The sequence below is a fragment of the Miniopterus schreibersii genome, assembly GCF_964146895.1.
Source record: "Miniopterus schreibersii genome assembly, chromosome: 13".
Classification (NCBI taxonomy): Eukaryota; Metazoa; Chordata; class Mammalia; order Chiroptera; family Miniopteridae; genus Miniopterus; species Miniopterus schreibersii.
In genome coordinates, this window is record NC_138113.1 from 50,106,120 (window position 1) to 50,125,651 (window position 19,532).

A 19,532-nucleotide genomic window follows, 5' to 3' on the forward strand; every position below is an offset into this window, starting at 1 on the left:
ATCGATGGAGATTTAAGCTGATTCCAATTTTTTATTGTTTCAATGACCAGAGCCTCTCTTAAAAGAGGCTGTTTCGTGTTCACCTTGGCAGCACGTATACCAAAATTGGAACCACACATGATGGTTGTAAAAATTCATACAACCCTGAAATGAACAGCTCAGAAATGGAAATTCCCCAGAGCCTGCCATTAACAACTAAGAGTTTATCTTTTTAGACCTTCTACACATATGCAAACAAATATGTCCACAGACCTTGATACATTATTAGAGAAAAAAATTGTGTTTGCTTAATATTATAAGATTCAATTTTCTATTCTATATCTAATGTATTACATATTATATTTTATAAGATTGCAATTTTCTGTTTAAGAAAGTACATGCAGAAATAATATGGAAGAGCAAGAATCTTTTAAATACTGATTTTATACATTTTTGTAATGTTCTGTGCTGAATTTTAAAATATCTTTTTATCAAAGTATAATCTATATCTATATTCATAGCTGTATTTGAACGTTGACATATCATGAGTGTACAGCTCAATGGCTTTTCACAGACTGAACACACTCTGTGACCAGCTCCCAGATGGAGGAGCAGGACATGCCAACTCCCAAACCTTGTGCTCCCTTGTAATGATCACCCTGCACCCAGGGTAGCCATACCCTGACTCCTAATGTACATTTCTTTTACCCGTTTTTATCTGTGCTTAAATTTTAAGCATGTATTGGATTTAAAATGAGAATAAGCGGTACAGGTGTTATTAGAATATATGCAGATATAGTGGCCACCATTTGACTCCAGCATGTGTGGATCTGGCTGGTTCCTTAACAGCTTGCATGGACTCTCTTATAAGTCTGTATCCCAATTAATCTACCTGGCTCCTTTTGATGGACATTTGAATTGTTTCCAACTGTTGACTAATAAGCCAGCTACAGGAAATAATCTGACGTGTATTTCTTTGTGCACGTAACTTTGAGATGTGTGCTTTTTAAAAGATAAATGCCTACAAGTGGAATCGATAGCCAAAAGATAGCTGGATTAAAAAACAATTTTTTAAATATGTATTTTGCCATAATGGCTCTCCAGAAAGAAGTAACAGCTCAGTTTCTTCTTCAAAACAAAAGCCAGGTGCTGGGTGCAGACCTCCTCACCACAGCCCCTGCTGCTGGTAGCCCAGCCTGCTCTCTGGGCAGGCCGAGGGAGTGGAGCCTGCCTCGGCAGGTGCCTGCGGGCGCAGGAAACAGGCCAAGCAGCACACCATCCCCACCCCCTACCCCCACAACCTCAACACCCCTCTCCGCAAACTTGCAAAGAACTGAACACAATCCCAAAGACAGCAGCAAGGAGACACTCTGATAGCAGAGCCTGTAGTGAGAGGAGGGCCCTTGAGGCCTGTTCTTACTTCCGCTGTGGACTGGGTGTGAGCCTTCGGGGAGGGCAGTTCACAGGACTGGGCCTTAATCTCTTACCATGTACATGAGACATCTCCAAGCAGAGAGCCCACCTTAAAAGTGAACCCTGGAAGAGTCTCGTCCGGGGGACCTTGGCCTTTCCCCACTACCCTCAGCCTCGGGAGGCAGCCTGTCCTGTTGCCCTTGAAGCTGATGGGCAGAAAGCATTTGCTTCCCTGGAGCACCTACCTCCAGCATCTACACCCTTCTAACTCCCACCCACCACACCTAGTTCTGCTGTGCCTCCAACCCCGAAGGCAGCAAACATCTCAGACGATGGGAGATGGTCACACTGTCCCTTTGTCACATTCTGTGGCTGCCAGAGGCACCTGAACAGAACCAATGCCCTTCTTAACTCTACCTCCCAGTCCAGGGCTGGGCTGGAAAAGCAGGCGGGACTCTTTTCTCATTTGACCTGGGCGTGGTGCTTCTGTAAGTGCAGGCTAAGGTTGCATTCTTTTTTCTTCTTCTTTTGGCTCAATAGCTCTTATGTTGCTAAAGCCCAGGGCGGGGAGCTAAGATGAGGTCCCTGGACTTTTTCAAAGGGCACAAGATCTTCATCATGACTTCCCTCTCCAGTTCAGCATTTTCTCCTTGCATTTTTCTTCTCTAACCATCGAAACTGAGAGAGAGTAAAAACATTAATGGACATGTGACAGAGACCTTGATGCCTCTCGCCTTCTCTTCGGTGGAAGGAGTCCCGGGGGTTCCACCCTCAACAGAAGTGAACAGGTGCCAGTGAAGCCAGCTTGGGAGTGGGCCGAGGACCTCGCCCTGAGGCACCTGCTGCCTGGCTCCGGGTGCCCTGGCGCTCCCCAGCCTCTCAGGCCTTCTCTGCCCCTGCAATGTGGACTATGCTACGCTGTGGGGGCCAATGAGGACACACACGTTTAATTCGTATTTCTTTTCAACTGAGCATCAACATCTTCGCCCTACAGATGGGCTCCTACGCTTTTACATCACACGAGCCATTTACATTTTTTACTATGACTTTATTTTTACAACCAAGGCATTTTGATAAAAAGAACAGAAAGTGAGAGAAGAAATATACAAGCCATTAGAAGGTGGAGTGGAAAGCCATGGAAATTCCTAATGGGAGGTGAAGCGACCTCCTGCATCCCAAACCAAAGCTCCCAGCCCCAGAGGTCCTCAGACACTGGCACGATGTGAGAGCCAGGCCAGCCCTCCTGGAAGCTTCCTTCTCCAGACGGATCTGGTCCTTGGGAAGAAAAGGGAAAGCCATTCCAGCACTGTCCTATGACTCAGGACCCCCTGTCACGGCCCTACCAGGGCAAAACAACTTGCAGATGGTGGCTGGACGGCCAACACCCAAGGTCCCAGCCCAGGGCAAGTACGCGAGCAGGAAACGGTGTGGGCAGCATTTCTACTCAATGCTCCAGTGTGGCCCCCGGTGCACGAAGTGCCCCGGGCTCTGAGGCCAGGCGACCACCTAACAAGTTGCTCCCATGCACGAGGCCCACAGAAAGAACTTGTAGGAGTTAAAAGCAGGCAGCTCCAGCAGGTCAGTGAAATTTCCATTCAGTGTGTCCCTTCTCTCTCCTTTGTCCTGATCGCGCTCATTCCCGACCAACGTACTTTTGTAGCAGGACACCAGAAGCATGTTCTCTTCTCATTTATAAAACCTGTAAACAACAGCAAGTTGTGAAACCACTTATTTTCGGGCAAACGCTATTGAATTTCCTGTAACAGAGGCAAATGGCAAATGAGGATACAGGGCTCCCTTCCTGAGGCCAGTATGTTTTTAGGGCCCATTTTAGTCATTAAAAATATTTTTTAAGCTAAAAAAAAAGCAGCCCAAAGGACTCTAGCTCTGAATAGTGTTACTTCCAGCAGTACCTGCTAAGATAAGCTATTCACAAATGTACATGGAGGGGCCAGAAGAAGGTGGCCTGAGGATAGCATGGTTTTCTAAGGCCAGTTAGAGGCTGGAACATTTGCTCCAAATGGCAACCTGAGTTTGGAACAGCTTGTCTGTGAGGCCCTCGAACTAGTATGTCCACACCTGGATCATGACAGCAAAACCACAGGTGGTGTTTAAACATCTCATAGGTAAGTCTAACCATAGGCAACAGATGAGAGCTATGAACAGAGGCTGAGGGGTGCTCAGGGCCTCACCCATGACCACCCTCAGCTCCTTCTCTGCCTTAGCTGATTCTCAGAACCTGTGGGTTTGCCAAAGCATGAGGCCCATCAGCCAGCTCCCCACAAACTGGTGTCAAATCACTGGGAACAAGTTAAAATGAAGGGAGGGGTGAGTGGGGGCAGAACCACAGGTGGTTCCCCGAGGAAGACTTGTTCTCCATAAAAGAACATTCTGGAGGCCTAGGTTGAGACAAATACACCCAAGTTACTGTCTCTTAGTAAGGGGTAGTTTCTAAATTCAGCATGTAAATTGAAAATTGCACACAATCAAAATTATCATTGAAAACTGCCCATAAAACACAGCAGGCATGTTTAAGCATCTTTATATACCAAGATGGTATATATAATAACGTGGAATATATTACATGGAGAGCTTATATAGAAATAATAATTTTAGAGTATTTAAAAATACACCTTGTTTCTTGGTTGTTGGGCTTGTAGAGTTGCCTTTCCTAAGTGATATAAGTTTGTGCTTTGACTCCATGGGACCAGGGGTAGAGCCCATTGTAGGTGCTTACCCCAATAGGTCCTCACAATAGGTAGGTACTGTTATCCCATTTTGCAGATGAGGAACCAGAAGCTCAAGACGATGAAGTGACTCGCCTACAGACACATGGCGGATGTGTGGCAGACAGAATTCAAACCCAGATCTGCCTCCTGCTGGAGCCGGAGCTTTTGAGCACGAGGCCCTGCTGCCCTCTTCGATCTAGAGGCATGGGCTTTCTTTTTTTTCAGACAACTCTATGTAGTCACTGAGATGGGTAGATGTGAAACATTCTCTATTTTGAGGAAGAAAGACCAATCCAAGAACACTGCCCATGGCCTAACTAGGGTCTGGAAGTCCTTGAGGCTGGGAGCAACCGACAGCCTCTGGCCTCTCAGTCTCCTGGCTTTTGCCTGTGCTCACACAGCTCAGGGGGACCCACGGACAAGGTCTTGTTCGCTCTGATGTCTCTGGGAGTCAGCTAGTGGATCTGCCAACTCCTGGGAGCCCGGTGGGGTCCAGGGAGGAACTGGGACCAAGGAAGGCAGCACAACACCCCACGCCAGCGGGGAAGACACTGGCCTGGAGGGAACCCACTTGCTCTCACTTTCAACCCAATTCTGCTCTTTCCTATCCCAAATGCTCTGAGCAAGTCTTTCAACTGGTCTGTAAAAATAACCCTCCTGTGTCATGCAGGACCAAGCCGAATAAAGTAATGGACGGGAAAGAGTTTGGGGCCTCCTGCCGTGTTCCATGTGTGTTCCACACGTGCGAGGGCTGCTTGTCACCACCATCAGGACTTCTGTTTGTTTAGGTTATCTCCCGTCCTGCGCTCTGTCACCCCATGGATTTACACAGCCTGTGATGTTTTCAAAGGTGGCACCTGGCTTTGGCCCCCTGCAGCTGGGGACCGTGAGCAGCAGCTGGGGCGGAGGAAGCCAGGACCACACCCAGGGCCATGTCACGGGCACAATTCCAAGGCCCCAGCACTTACTGCTTCATGAAGCGAAGCCGGGCTCTCCGCCGCAGGCCTGAAAGGAGAAATCACAAGCATCAGTGAGTGCGGACTGTGGGCTCCTGACACCAAGCTCCGGAGAGCCAGGAGCATGACGGGGGACAGCTAACACCTCAGGCCACTTCCCAGGTGCCAGGCTCTGCTTCAGCTTCCTGTGCTTTAACCCTCTGAATGCTCACAGCAAACTATTATCTCCATTTGTATATGAGGAAACTGAGGCACGGAGCAAGCGTGTTACTGAGTCACTTGCCCAAAGTCAAGCAGTAAGCAGGAAAACCAGAACTCAAGCTCAGCTCATCTACGCCAGTCTGTCTGTCCTGAAACGTGCCCCTGTGCCCTTCGCAGCAGGTCAGAGGTGAGAGGTTGTACAGACAGGCATGTGCACTTGGGAGACGGGCAAGGCTTCCCACTGGGGTGAAGGAGGGAATATGAACATGGCTGTTTATGAGTTTACTTCACCCTTTATTACTTTTTATTTCTGAAGCACATTTAATAACATTTGTAATATATTAAATAAATACAGTTCATTGAAGTTAGTGTTTATTATTTTTAAATTTTTTACTAATGAGGTCCTTGATCCAAAAAGTTTGCAAACCACTGAACTCTAACAGTTCTTAGAATAGGGTAAATGGATCCCTTTGTGGGTGGCAACTGGGTGCACATTCTCTGGGGAGAGGGCCCATAATTGTCATCACATGTTCAAAGGAGTTTGTGACCTATAAAAGAGCCACTGTTCTAGTCCATACCCCTGCAGGCCACCCTCTCCCGTTTTATAGAAGCCCAAAAGGGTGACTTGCTCAAGGTGAGCCTGTGGCTCTGGGCTCTCCGGCAGCTGTGTGGGCCTCCCCTGCAGCTATGGGGGGTGAGGGTGGGGGAAAAACCTAGGAGATGATTATATCTCTGGAGTGGCCGAGGGCCACAGCCATCTCTCAGTTTCACTATAGCCTCACAGAGTGGGAGGATTTCTAGCTTCTGGAAACATAACCCAAACCCCATTTCAATGTCTTCTGTGCACTGCTTCCAGTCCCGCTTACTAAGCACATACCCCAGCTGGGCACTCTGGGCAGGACTTCACAAACAGCAACCCTGGGAGGGAGGTGATACTGCTCCTGATTGCCCCTGGAGGCTCAGACAGGCCAGGGCACGCACTCAAGGCCCCTGAGTCAGGGAGTAGCAGGGTTGGATCCAAACCCAAGCTTGTCTGATTCCAGAGACAGGGTGGTCTCTGACCCCTGCGGCGTGGTCAGGCCCAGAATCACCTCTGGAACTACCTTGGGTTCTCAGGGAGAAAACTTCCATCAGGCTCCCATCTGGCTTGCTCCCCTAGAGAAGGAAGGACCCTCAGGTACACCCCCAATAACAAAAAGGGGTTGCCATGATGGCCCAAGAGGGGACAACTTACAGCATATGTGAATGGCTACACCCAAGGACACCAGCAGAATCAGGGTGCCGGTCAGCAGCAGGCCAAGGATAAGGGGGCCACAAGGCGGGCCTGGAAGACACATATTGAACAGTTGAGACACACAGATAAGTGCAGTGAGGGAAATATCAACTAAAAGCCCACCTACCAGCCTGGCCAGTATGGCTCAGTGGACTGAGCATCATCCCATGCACTCAGAGGTCACAGGTTCGATTCCGGTCAGGGCATGTGCCCAGGTTTTGGCTTGATCCCCAGTGGGGACCATGCAAGAGGCAGCTGATGGATGTTTCTCTCTCATCAATGTTTCTATCTCTCCCTCTCCCTTCTACTGGCTCTAAAATCAATAAAAACATATTTCAAAATAAAACAAAATAAAATAAAAACCCACCTCTCAGAGAATACCAGTTTGCATATTTTCTTCTAGTCTTTTTTAATAGGCACTTTAAACACACTGAGATAATTTTATATGTAAAATCTCATGTCCCACATCCAAATTTAAAAATAATTAAACTCAGGACTTATTTATGTTTAAAGGAAATAGATAATTTTAATGACTGATAATGGGATTTTGACTATTTTTAAAACTTTTAATTTCTTAAGAAAAAGCTGAATATGTTTTCCCTGTAAAAAAAATCAAGTATACGAGGGCCCCTTGACATTCTTGCTCTTTCACATCAAGAAATGCCATTGTTGGTTTGGTACCTTTCTTTTGGCATTTTCACATACATAATTTACATAGACACACACGGTCTTTTAAAAATACAGTGGATTATATTGTACACATTGTTCTACAATGATTTTTTTCCCTTTACTTAACCATGTCAGCACATTTTTTTTTCTTCTAGCAGAGTAACAGTTGAAGTATGGATGTAGGTGAATTTTTTTTGCCATCAGTGGGCATTTTGTTTGTTTCCTGTGTTTTGTAAATAACTGCAGAGAACTTTCTGGTATGTTTTGTCTTAAGCAGGAGCCTGGCTGATGCAGATACTGCAAACAGGACCTAATAAACCATAGAGTATGTCCATTTTCACTTGTAATAGAGACTTTCAAATGCCTCCCAGACAGGCTACACTGCTTTCCATTCCCAATCACCACTGTGCACTTTGTCAACACTTGATATTATCAAAGGTTTTAGCTTCTTAATCCTCACCAGAGAATATTTTTCCCATTGCTTTTTCCGAGAGAGTGGAAGGGAAGGGGAGAGAGGGGCAGGGGGGAGAGAGAGAAGCATCGATGTGAGAGACACACATCAGTTGGTTGCCTCCCTCATTTGCCCCAACTGGGGCTGGGGATCCAGCCTGTAACCGAGGTACGTGCACTCGACCCCAATCAAACCTGAGACCCTTCAGTCCCCGGGGCCAACGCTCTAACCACTGAGCCAAACCAGGTAGGGCCAAAGGTTTTAGTTTTTGTCAGTCCAGTGGGTGAAAAACATTTTACTTCAATGCCCTGATTACTTGTCAGCTTCAACAATTTTCATATATTGGGCACTTCTTTTTCTCCTATGAGTTGCCTATTTGTTCCTTTGCCCATTTTGTGCTACTTAAACAGTAGCGTGCATATTATCAACACCCCAAACCTTCTCTGACACCCTTCGTGGACCTATGGTTGGTCCCTGTGAGTAGCAGAGGGGCAGAACCAGGACTCATGGGCGAAAGGGGCAAGGAATTGCAGTTGGAAAAATTAGAAAGAGGTTTGAATTTCAGGGAAAGGAGAGGATTTTTACTGAATACCTATTCTGTGCCAAGTACAATACTAACTGCAGAATTCCATCTTGTGAGGAAGGAGCATATTACTATCATTTTTATTTCTCATTTTACAGTTCAGAAAGACCAGGATTCAGACAGGTTAAATTACACACCCAAGGTCACCTAGCTACTAAAATGCAAGGCCAGGGTATGAACCCGGGTCCTTCCGAGTCCTCCAAGTTCTAAAGCCCTGCTGGTCCCACCACAACAGCTTCAGGGCATGGAGACAGTGAGGGAATGGAGTGGGCCCCGCCATGGGAGGCAGCTGCCACCACCGAGGCTGATGGTGCGATGTGGAGGGGAGATTCCTGCAATGTGGGGGGTGGACGGTTAGGTAGGGTCTTTGAAAGCCTTTCCACCTCTGAGATGCAAGGGTTTCTACCCGCCTCCCTCTTGCCTCCTCCGTGTTCTCCCCACCCGGATGAACCTCACAAACATGGTGCTGAGTGAAAGTAGTCAGGCATGAAAGACCACACATTGTATGATTCCATTTATATGAAATGGCCAGAAGAGGCACATCTATAGAGACAGAAAATCTATAGAGACAGAAAGTCTCAAGTAGCTTCATGGTTGCCAGGGGCTGGGGTGGGAACAGAAACCAGCTGTAAACAAGTACAAAGGATCTTCAGGGGTGATGGAAAAGTTCTAAAGCTAGATTGTGGTGATGGTTGCATAACTTGGTAAATTTATTAAACATCATTGAGTTACACGCTTTAAATGGGTGGATTTTATCACACGCAAATTATACCTCGATAAAGTGGTAACTTTTAAAAAAGTAATAGAAGTGGGTGAAGACTGCAGGGTCGTGCCGAGCAGGAAGGCTGCCTCTTCCTAAGGGCGGTGGGTTAGGAGAGGCTTCCTGAAGGGTGGTCACAACCGAACGGGAGGCCACAATGCAGCTACAGGTCCCATTTCACAGATGAGGAAACTGAGTTTCAGACAGGCTGAATCACTTGCCTAAGATCACACAGTATAGGCAGTGATAGACAGGGATTCCAACGAAGGCCTGGCTGACTTACCTCTAGGTTACACAGCTCCATGGCTCCCTCCCCAAATGCAACCACCACCTACCACCCCCTCTGCACTCCACCTGGCCACTTGTTTATTCTAAAGAACCTGCTAATGTTGGATTTGCATTTTGTCCCCAGGGTTTTACAGAGGATTAATATTAGAAATGACGCAAGAAATCTGAAGACCTTTCTTCCATCATTTATAAAAGTACTACCGACTTCACTATCATTCAGCAGTCCTGACTCAAAGATGAACAAAGCAGATTTCTTCTAGAATTTAAGGCCAGCTGAAGGCTCTGATGCCCGGGGTTGTGTCTCTATGTCACTGTGGTAGTGGGGGGTGGGGTGGATATTGGTGGTGCCATGTTGCTTGGAGTCTCCCCTTTGTGTATTTTTTTAATACTCACCCCAGGATATGTATTTTAGAGAGAGGAAGGGAGAGAGAGAGAGAAACATTGGTGCAAGAGAGAAACATCAATTGATTGCCTCCCATATGCACCCCAACCAGGGATCGAACTCACAACCTAGGTGTGTGCCCTGAACGGGAATCGAACGGGAAACCTTTTGGTGTAGGGGATGACGCTCCAGCCACCTGAGCCACCCAGCCAGGGCTGCCTTCCCTTGGTTTTAGCTGGGTGAGCTGGCTCCTGCAGAGCCACAGCACAAACTTCATATTTATGGCCCTGTTACGTGTTCCCTGTGTCCTTTTTTGTTGTACCCTGCCTGAAATCCTTTAGGCGACGTTGTGGGGCATAAACTTTATAAAACGAGGCCACTCTGTCTCCACCTTTGCGTTCCCTAAGATGTTGCCTTTGTGCATGTTCACTGACTATGACTAACGGGCGGTGCCCCACTCCCATCCCCTGGCTCCTGTTAGCTGCCCCTCCCAGGCCCCCCCTGGGCCCCTGATGTTTGTCTGAGGCCGAGCGGCCCCGGCAGCATGAGCCGCTTGGTGTGGCTGCTTGTGGTTTGTTCTATGGGTTGGAGCAGATGGCGCCTTCTGTTTGCCACCAGTAACTTTTGGGAAACAGAGATCAGCATTTTTCCAGAAACACACTGGGCTTATGGGTTCAAGAAAAGTACGTGTGTGCGTGTGTATGTGCATGTGCGTGTGTATGGGTGTGTGTGTGCATGTGTATGGGTGTATGTGTGTGTGTGTGTACTCCAGCTGCGGTGTCTGGTGCTTACAGGGCAGAGTGGTGAACTTGTTCACTCATTAACAAACATTTTCACCCTCCCCCCGGAAAGAAATCTTGTACCTGTTGGCAGTCACTCCCCCCTCCTCCCCCAGGACCCCAGCCTCCGGCAACCACTAATCTACTTTCTGTCTCTATGGAATGTTACATCTGGACTTTTCATATCAACGAGATCATATAATAGATGGTCTTTTGCAACTAGCAACTTCCACTGCATAACATTTTAAAGATTCATCCACGTTGTAACGTGTATTAGTGCTTAATTCTTGATTATGACCAAATAATATTCCATTGTATGGATATTCCACCTTTTGTTAATCCACTCATTAGTTGGACATCTGAGTTGTTTCTACTTTTGGGCTATTATGAAAAATGCTGCTGGGAAAATCTGTGTGCAAGTTTGGGGTGGACGAATCTTTCATTAAGTTTTATCCTGTGACTACTGGCAAGTGTGTCCCCCACTAGACTGTGAGCTACTCACAGCTCAGGGCCAGAGAAATGGGCTTGAGAGTGTGTACTTGGGAAGGAAGGAAGGAAGGAAGGAAGGAAGGAAGGAAGGAAGGAAGGAAGGAAGGAAGGAAGGAAGGAAGGAAGGAAGGAAGGAAGGAAAGGAGGGAGGGAGGAAGGGAGGGAGGGAAGAAGGCAGTGAGTGACAATGTCTGCTGCGCTTCTGAGAGTCTGGGGACAGGGGAACTCACCCTTCGGAGTCACCAGGCTTGGGGACCGGCATCTTATCTTCTTAGGGGTGGACTTCGTGGTGGGCTGGGCAGTTGTGGGCAAGACATCAACTACAGAAAGCAAACAGGGCATGGACCTTAGCCAGGTGAACAGCAGGTGGACTGGGGGACAAAACTTAACACTGCACATCTTACCCCCAGGTACTGAGGTCCTATGACCATTCCGTAGGCTGCTACAGAGCTGGAGGGTCACAGAACAATAAAATATCTGACCTGCTGCCTCAACAATCAGATCTGTCTGTGGGCCTAGGGACAGGGGTCAGCTCGGTGTCCTGGAGAGAGGGGATCTGGAGCTACACCGACCAGAAGAGAGGCCCAGCAACCTCCCCCGCGATTAACCACTGTGTAACTTGGGGCAGGTCCTATCACCTTTCTGTGCCTCAGTCTCCCCATCTGCTGAAATGAAGATGGTCTCCACCTCGTTCTTGGGGTTGTTGTGAGAATTAAAGGGGCAGCGTGCCCAGCAAAGTGGGCGGCAGACATGGCTCTGCCTGGCTGAAGCCATGGCTCCGCTGGAGCCGAAGCCAGAGTCCCGAGCTCTGCTGATCCCCAAGCGAGGGGAGCACGCTCCTGGAAAGGAGGTGGGGGGCCTTTTCCTGCATGTGCAACACCACGCAGGTTGTATATATTGGGATTTCCTTTCCTTCTCAGGTGTCTTTAAAAATCATACACTGTCAGAGCCAGAGGGATCTTTAGTCTCAACCTTTCATTTCAAAGGTAACACCAGCGAAATTAAAGGGTGGGGCTGGCGCCCCAGGCCCTCAGTGGAAAGTGCTGGAATGGGACCCCAAACCCCTCTCCTGCCTCCTGGGTGGGTCACTCCTCTGTTTTCATTCTAATTCAGCATCACATGCCGAAGTGTTGGGAGAAAACAGGGGGACAAGTACACGAGCAAAAGGAGCTGCTGAGGCACTGAGATGCCAAGGACTCGTGTGAGCACTGGGTGCCACCGAATCCAACCTTTGCCTTTGTGGGCTGAGGAAAGACATTTTGCTGAAATGCTTTTCTATAAAATGAGAGGAGAGGGAACAGGGGGACCCATGAACTTAAACTCTAGTGTCAAGGGGACAGGGAAGGGCAGCCAACAAATCGGTCGCTTCGGGGCTGGCTTCTCCCATATAAAAGGTGGACATTTCGGACCTTCAGCACCCCATGCCTCCTCTGGAAAGGAGATAGCATGCTCTGCTCTGCCTGCTCCAGGAAGTTTCCAGAAGCGTCGACTAACTGGAATTAACACTCACTAAGCTTCTACCATGTGCCAAGGCAGCGCCGAGCACTGCAGCTTGAGTTTATCGAACCCGACAGCTCCTGGGATGGGCACCACTGTCCCCAGTTTACCCCCCAGGAAGCCCAGGCACAGAGAGCTGAAACCACTTGCCCAACGTTCAGGAGACAGTGAACAGCAGGGCCAGGATCTGAGCCAAAAGACTCTGCTTCTGGGCTCTCGCTGTGCCACACAGTGAGGGGCAAATGTCTTTTCATAAAACAGCGAAGCGCGTCAGGTTGGCCAAGGCCCTGGCCATCGGAGCGCTGGGGAAACTAGTCTAACAGGAGAAACCATCAGCTCCAGCGCTCGGGAGCTTGCTTGCGAGGGGGCTGGCGCTCTGGGAGGGCTGTTGCAACGCGGGGAGTCGGGGCCCTGCCGTGATCTCCTCATGTTCAAGGCCCTAGAAGGGTCATTCCCCTCACTTTATACCCCAGGAGGCACAGAGCGCTCGCAGCGGGCCAGTGGCGAGCCTGTGGGGAGCCAGCTCTGCAGACCTCAGTGCCTGGACTGGGCACAGTCTTCTGGGTCTGATGGGGGTTTGTGGACAGGCTTGTTCCATTTTAATTTCTTGCCCAGAACCAGGTCCCTTTGGTTCCTCCTGACACCCGCCCCATCGAGGTCCAATCTTCCCCTTCTCTCCTCTTTGAAAGGAACAGGCCTTTTGAGCCCAAGGTGTGCTTAAGGGGCTTGAAAAAGTACCCCTCCCCCCAATACTTTCTCTACCACCCGGCTTCCTCCTTCAAAACGAGCTGTTTTCCGGCAGGAGGGTGGGCTCGGGCTCTGGCTCCCCTGCCAGGGGAGATGGTAGGGTTGGGAGCACATGCTTTGGGGAGGCATTGCCATTCCTTGGAGATGGGTAGCAGAGGGTTTTGGAAATGTCGGAACCGAGAGTGAGTGGGTGGAGGTGGGGGAGCTTCTGAAAACCACTTGCCAATTTCACCATCCACCTTTCTCAGACCCTGAAATTGCATGAATGGAAAGATGTGGGACTTACAGAGACAAAAACAACAAACCAAACCAAAACCCCAAACCCCCCAAAACCTTATTTTCAATACAGGAATCAGTTAACAACCCCCAGGCACACTCAGCTGCTTGCCCAGAGGTCTCACCACCCTCACTCCCACCTCCTGTTTCAAGGCCAGAGGCTGGTTGGATGTGACAGGGACATTGCTCTATTTTTTGTCTTCCTCACTGTGCTGCGGTCCCCAGCTGTCCCTGCATAGTGCGTGCTGAGTGGTCTAACTCCTGGGGGCCCCCTTGTTACTCTCAACCCCCCCCCCCCGCAGTGTGAGAAGAACCCAGGTGAGTGGGAAGCAGGACGGTGGGAGGCTTTCAGGGGCTTGGCATGGCCATGGGCTAACCTGTGGAGGGGCTAAAGTCAGACGTGGGCCTTTGAGAATTTCTGTCCCTGATTCCTTTGCACATTTGATGGCTCCAATCGTCACTGTCCAATATGGCAGCCACCTGCCACATGTACATGGCCAGTCTGACCCGAGATGGGCTCTGCATGTAAAACACACGTGGAATGCTTAGTAGGAGAGGGGAATATAAAATATTTCAGTAATAATTTTACCTGGATTACATTTTGAAATGATTGTTGATAAACTGGGTTAAATAAAATATATCATTTAAATAACTTTCATGTGTTTCTTTTTACTTTTTTAAATGTGGCTATCAGAAAATTTTAAATTACATCTGTGGCTCACAATATATTTCTACTGGATGTGGAATGGTAGCTTCTAAGGTAGAGTGGGTCGTGGAGTCCATCAGCAATCCCATGATACAGATGAGAAAATTGAGGCTCAGTGAGGGGAGAGGAGTGACCCGCCCAAAGGCACACAGTAAATTTGCAGCAGAATTTGCAGCTGGGCTTCGGGTCCAGTTTCCTCATTCCCTGCAACTCTGGGTGTGGGTTCGAGCCACAGGCTCACATGCAGAATATGAGGGGCACCTGTCCAGCCACAGCCTCAGGTGGGCCTGATGTGACTGAAGGACAGTGCTGTTCTGTCCCTATAAAAAGCAACAATGCTTCTAAGCTTTCTCTTTCTTTCTTTCTTTCTTTCTTTCTTTCTTTCTTTCTTTCTTTCTTTCTTTCTTTCTTTCTTCTTTATATATCTTTATTGATTTCAGAGAGAGGAAGGGAGAGGAAGAGAGAGAGATAGAAACATTAATGATGAGAGAGAGTCATTGATCGGCTGCCTCCTGCACGTCCCCTTCTGGGGATCGAGCCCGAAACCTGGGCATGTGCCCTGACCGGGAATCAAACCATGATCTCCTGGATCCTAGGTCGATGCTCAGCCACTGAACCATGCCTGGCTGGGCTCTAAGCATCCCATTTTCAATGGGAATCACTATAGTACCTGCCTCCCAGGATGGTTGGCAGCATTCAGTGAGATAACTACGAAAAACATATGCATGGGCTAGGCCCTGGGTAAGTCTAGGAATATATTTTCTGTGACTATTAGCCATAGTGCTATTGCTCAGGGCCATCATTACTCCTGTAGAGTTGGGCTTGCTGCAGGTGGAAGCAGCCCCTGTGCCTGGCATGTGCCTGGCACACAGTAGGTGCTCAATGCTATTGATAACACTGAGCCAGGGTCTTACCCACATTCAGCTGAATTCTCTTCCAGAAGGACAGCTCAGGGGTCCCGACGGTCATGCAGAGGTAGACACCACTGTCCGCAGGCTTCACTCTTCTGAGAGTGACAGCGGACTGGGTTGCCCGCTGACTCACATTTAGCTTCTGCTCCATATTCTTACCATACACAGTCGTAAGTTTTGCAGGATCCCAGCAGGCCAGGAACTCATAGTGACTGTCCGTACTTAGGTCCCGGCGCCATCTCAGCCAGTAGATGGGCATGTTAGCGGTGATGGTTCTGGCTTCACAGGATAGCAGCACGTTTGTGTTGGTCTGAACCGTTCGGTCCTCAGAGGTCGGGTGGAATGCAGAGATGCCCTGGAGAGCTACGAGAAGCAGAAGGAGCAGCGACCATCAGCACATTTTCCTGGCCACAGTGGTGGAGCCTCAGAGCCACCCCAAATCAAATACCAAAGGAAAAGCCATGGAGAACCTGCCCAGTTGCAGGGTCCGGAGGCTGTTGCAAATGCAGGTGGTTCCTGGACTCAAGAGCTCAAGCACCACACCTCCCAGGAGACCATCAGTAGGGCCGGTGTTCACTCTGTCCAGCTTTACAAAGGAGAGAGCTGCCATTTGTTGACTGTGCACTTATAAGCCTGGCTCTTTGCATAACTATTTCAATCAAGACTCAAACTTACTTCGGGATTTTTATTCCCATTACACAGATGAGGAAACCGAGGCATGAAGTTACTTGTTCAAAATCCCACTTAGAGCTAGTTAGTGACCTGGGATTCAAACTCAAAGATTCGCCCTGGCTGGGTGGCTCAGGTGGTCAGAGCATCATCCCTTGCACCAAAAGGTTGTGGGTTTGATTCCCAGTCATGGTACATACCTACTCTGTGGGTTCGGTCCACTGTCGGGGTGCGTATGGGAGGCAACCGATCGATGTTTCTCTCACATTGGTGTTTCTCTCTCGCACTCGCTCTCCCTTCCTCTCTCTAAACATATCCTTTGGTGAGGATTTAAACAAACAAAATATCCCTCAAAGACTCAAACTTTGAGGTCAAAGCCTTTCACCTTGCCCTGTTGCAATCCAATGTATAGACCTTCAGCAGACTCCAAGCAGCTGAAGGAGACCCAGGCAAGCTGGGAGAGGAGCTCAGAATCATAGGCCACACAGGACTGGGCTGGCCAACCTAAAAGAGGGCCAGCCACAGTTTCTAGTCATGGATGACAACCAGCAAGAGGAACTCACCGTCTCCTGGTAGGCACAATTAATGACCATCACTCCCTATCCCAGAATTGATAAGCCACTGGATCCCCTTCCTGAGTGGAAGGACAGACACCCAGAAGCAGGGCTGGGAGTTCATTTTAGTCTCGGACAGGAAGCACTGTAAGTAGGGGGGATAGTTCACAGAAAATGAGCAGAACTCACAGACCTGGCCTTGAACCCAGCCTCTGCCCCGCACCAGTTGTGGAACCTCAGGCAAGTCATGGAGCCCATCTCTTCTCTTTAAAAAGCGAGCAGCTTAAGGCTGTTGACTTGACTGCCTCTGAGGGTTAGAATGTCCCAGAAAGTAAACTGTAAGGGACTGCACATGGGTAAGTCATTGTGCATGTGTCCAGGGGATGTTACTAGCAGCAAATGAAATCTTAAGGAAAAGCGTTAAAATGGTTTTTTTGCAGCAAAGTCCAACGAACTGATACTGATTTAGCGAGCCTTTCATTTTAGCTGTCGGGCGGAGGGGAGCGGGCCGGCCAGGGCAGAGGCCCAGGAGCGGTGAGGCACAGACCTGGGTGGGCAGAAGAGGCCAGAGACTGGTGTGTGTGTGTGTGTGTGTGTGTACCCAGGAGGAGCTGGCTTAGGAGGTAGTGGCCCATATTCACAATCCTACCTACACTTGTTCTCAGGCTCCACGGCCCCATAGCGGCCTTTGCTAATACTGATGAAATGCGCTTAAACTTTCTAACTCCACTCACAGGCCGCTCTGAGCTCCCGCTTGTATCGAGAATGAAACAGTACCTGGGGCCCAAATGGCTGCTGGGCCTTTGCTTTTCTCCCCAAATACCACCGTACTGCCTTTTCGGCAGAGTAGAGGTTCTTTAGTTTTGGGTTGCTGACCCCTTGGGGGAGATAACAAGAATCGAAAATGCCAATATTTACTAAACCATGCCAAACATAGTGCAGGAACGATTTCATTGAATTCTCACCAAATCCTGTTTCACACCCATTTTATACATGAGGAAATGGAGGCTCAGGAAGGTTAAAGACATGCTCAAGGTCACACAGCCTGTATGTGGTGGATTCAGATTCAAACCCAGGTCTGCAACCCCAGAACCTGAGCTCTGAGGCACTCGCTGAATCAAGAAGACCCGTGGTTCCAGGATCCTGGTCATGTGCACATAGTGGGGCCACAAATACGTAGACTCTCGAAGACCTTCCAAAAAAGTCCATAAGTGATTCAAGGGTGAAGAGGTACGAAGGGACACCAGGCTGTTTGTGTCCCTTCCCCCTCCTGCATCCTGTCATGAAGACTTCCTGGCTGCGACACACCCTGGTCTTTCTCTGGTGACCACTTCTCTGGTTCAGTCCCCAGGGGACTGAACAGCCAGCCATGGCCGAACCCCACCTATGTGCCCAACACCTAGCCAGGCCTTGCCACAGGTGTGGTTCAGCCTCTCAGAAACCCCAGTGACTCTGTTCTCAGAGGGACCTGCTGTTTCTAAGTGATCAGCAATAACTTGAGTAGCTTTGAATGGCCTGGATGAGCTTCTACTTCAGATGCTGCTGAGCTCACTGGGTCAGAGCCCAGGCTGGCAGGCCTTGTGACCCCTGGCGGGGTGTCCAGCTTTGGGCTTTTGGGCAAGAGAGCAAATTGACCACAGGTTAGTGGACAGTCTGGGAGGCGGAAGAGTTTCTTCTAAAAGGTGGTCTGACTGGGCTTAGCCAGAGGGACAGCGGAGACTCCCCGCTGGTTCCACTTCCCGAATACCAGCTCCAACGCTGCCTGTGGCTGGAGTCACACTGCACCCCCACCCCCAGTGAATGCTGGGGAAGCAGGGGACCCCGAGGGAATGCCAGGTCATACTTGCCTGAAAACTGGCAAGGGCCTGGTATTTGGCAGACTGTATTACAATACAGACTGTATTGCCCGGAAGTGATAAAAATGTGTCTGCAGAACCCTGGGCCGAGTGTAGGACACCCAAACCAGGTCTGGGCCTCTGGCACCCTCCTGGGAGCGCATCCCTGCCTTGGCCCTGAGTGGGAGCATTTTCCCTTCCTCCCTGGACCTCCTCCCTCTTTTCCTCCTTCCTATCTCCTTCCTTACCCCAGCTCTCCTCCTTCCCTCCCTCCCCTCCTCTCCTCCTGTCTCCCCTTCTCCTAGTCCCAGGCTTTTGGGCAGAGGTGCCCTCAGCCTAGGGGCTCCCCAGACCCCTGGAGGACTTTCCTTTCACACTCAGGGAAGGTGCTTGCGCGCCGCCTCCGGGGACCCGCAGCCCCGACTCGGGACTCTGGACGCTGCGCCCTGCGGGGGGCCTTTCCTAACTCCCAGGACGAGGCTCGGGCTGGGTGCGGCGCAGACCACCCGCCGAGGCCCCGCGCCCCAGCGTCCCCCCCTTACCTTCCCGCTGCGCGGCGAGGAGCAGCCAGAGCCAAAGCCACATCTTGGCGCCCAGACGCCCGGTCCCCGCGGGCTCGGCGGAGACTGTGGGGCTGGGGGTGGGCGCGGGCGGGGCGGGGCGGGGGAGGGCGGGAGGTACCGGGAGGGGCGGGCCCTGGTGAGAGTCTGGGGTGAGGGTGGCGGGGCCTCCACCCTCATTCTCTCCGCATTTCAGAAGTCTTCCACCCTTTTCCAAAAAGCACACTGGGGCCCCCTGCTTCCAGGTAAGGAGGTGACCCCGCTGTCCGGTGCCAAGCACTCGCGCGTGTGATCACCTCCTGCCCTGGGAGGTGGGCAGACAGGGTCATGACTCCATGTGACCGTTAAGGAAACTGAGGCTCAAAGAGGTCAGGTTGTTCAGGCCCACAGGAGTGAGTGGTGGAGCTGGACCCTAACTCGGGCCACTTTTGCTTTTCTTTTTGAGTAGTTTTTGCAAGCCTCCTGGGTGCCCCCGGCTCAGCGGGGACTGGAGTGACCAAGACCCAGGCCCTGACCTCAAGGGCACGCACTTGTGAGGGACAAAGGGAAGTTAACTAACTGTGACACTTGGTATGATGCTTGAGGACGGTAAGCTGGGGTCCCAGGGAGGGGGCCCCAAACCTGCCTGGGGTGGACTCTGGGGGTTCAAAACCAGACCTAGCCTTTCAGAGCCTGGATGAGCTGAGAAGATGCTGGGGCTCCCCTATGGTTGACAAGGTGCAATTACTGTTAAAATAACATGAACGTGGGAGATTAGCAGATGAACAAAGGTGCCAGCTTTGAAGCTGTGTGTGTGTGTGTGGTGTGTGTGGTGTGTGTGTGGTG

The 19,532-nt window shown here is 50.0% G+C and overlaps 1 protein-coding gene across 1 annotated transcript; it reads right to left on the minus strand.

Moving 5' to 3' along the window:
* Positions 1 to 2,431: 2,431 nt before the first annotated feature.
* On the minus strand, positions 2,432 to 18,771 carry CD8B (CD8 subunit beta). The gene is made up of 6 exons (XM_081156603.1): positions 18,690 to 18,771; positions 15,093 to 15,452; positions 11,183 to 11,272; positions 6,513 to 6,602; positions 5,090 to 5,126; positions 2,432 to 3,091 (listed from the first exon to the last, which is right to left on the minus strand). The coding sequence occupies exons 1-6, from the start codon at positions 18,730 to 18,732 to the stop codon at positions 3,079 to 3,081; spliced, it is 633 nt and encodes a 210-aa protein (XP_081012729.1). The 5' UTR covers positions 18,733 to 18,771; the 3' UTR covers positions 2,432 to 3,078.
* Positions 18,772 to 19,532: the final 761 nt, after the last annotated feature.

Bases quoted from the DNA above. Each gene is read 5' to 3' on its own strand.
- CD8B (XM_081156603.1), bottom strand. From the start codon at position 18,732: ATGTGGCTTTGGCTCTGGCTGCTCCTCGCCGCGCAGCGGGAAG. The intron at 11,273-15,092 runs GTAAGACCCTGG...TGCTTTCTGTAG, and splicing joins GAGAATTCAGCTGAATGTGG to TTGATGTCTTGCCCACAACT. The intron at 5,127-6,512 runs GTAAGTTGTCCC...TTCTCCTTTCAG, and splicing joins TGTAGCCATTCACATATGCT to GCCTGCGGCGGAGAGCCCGG.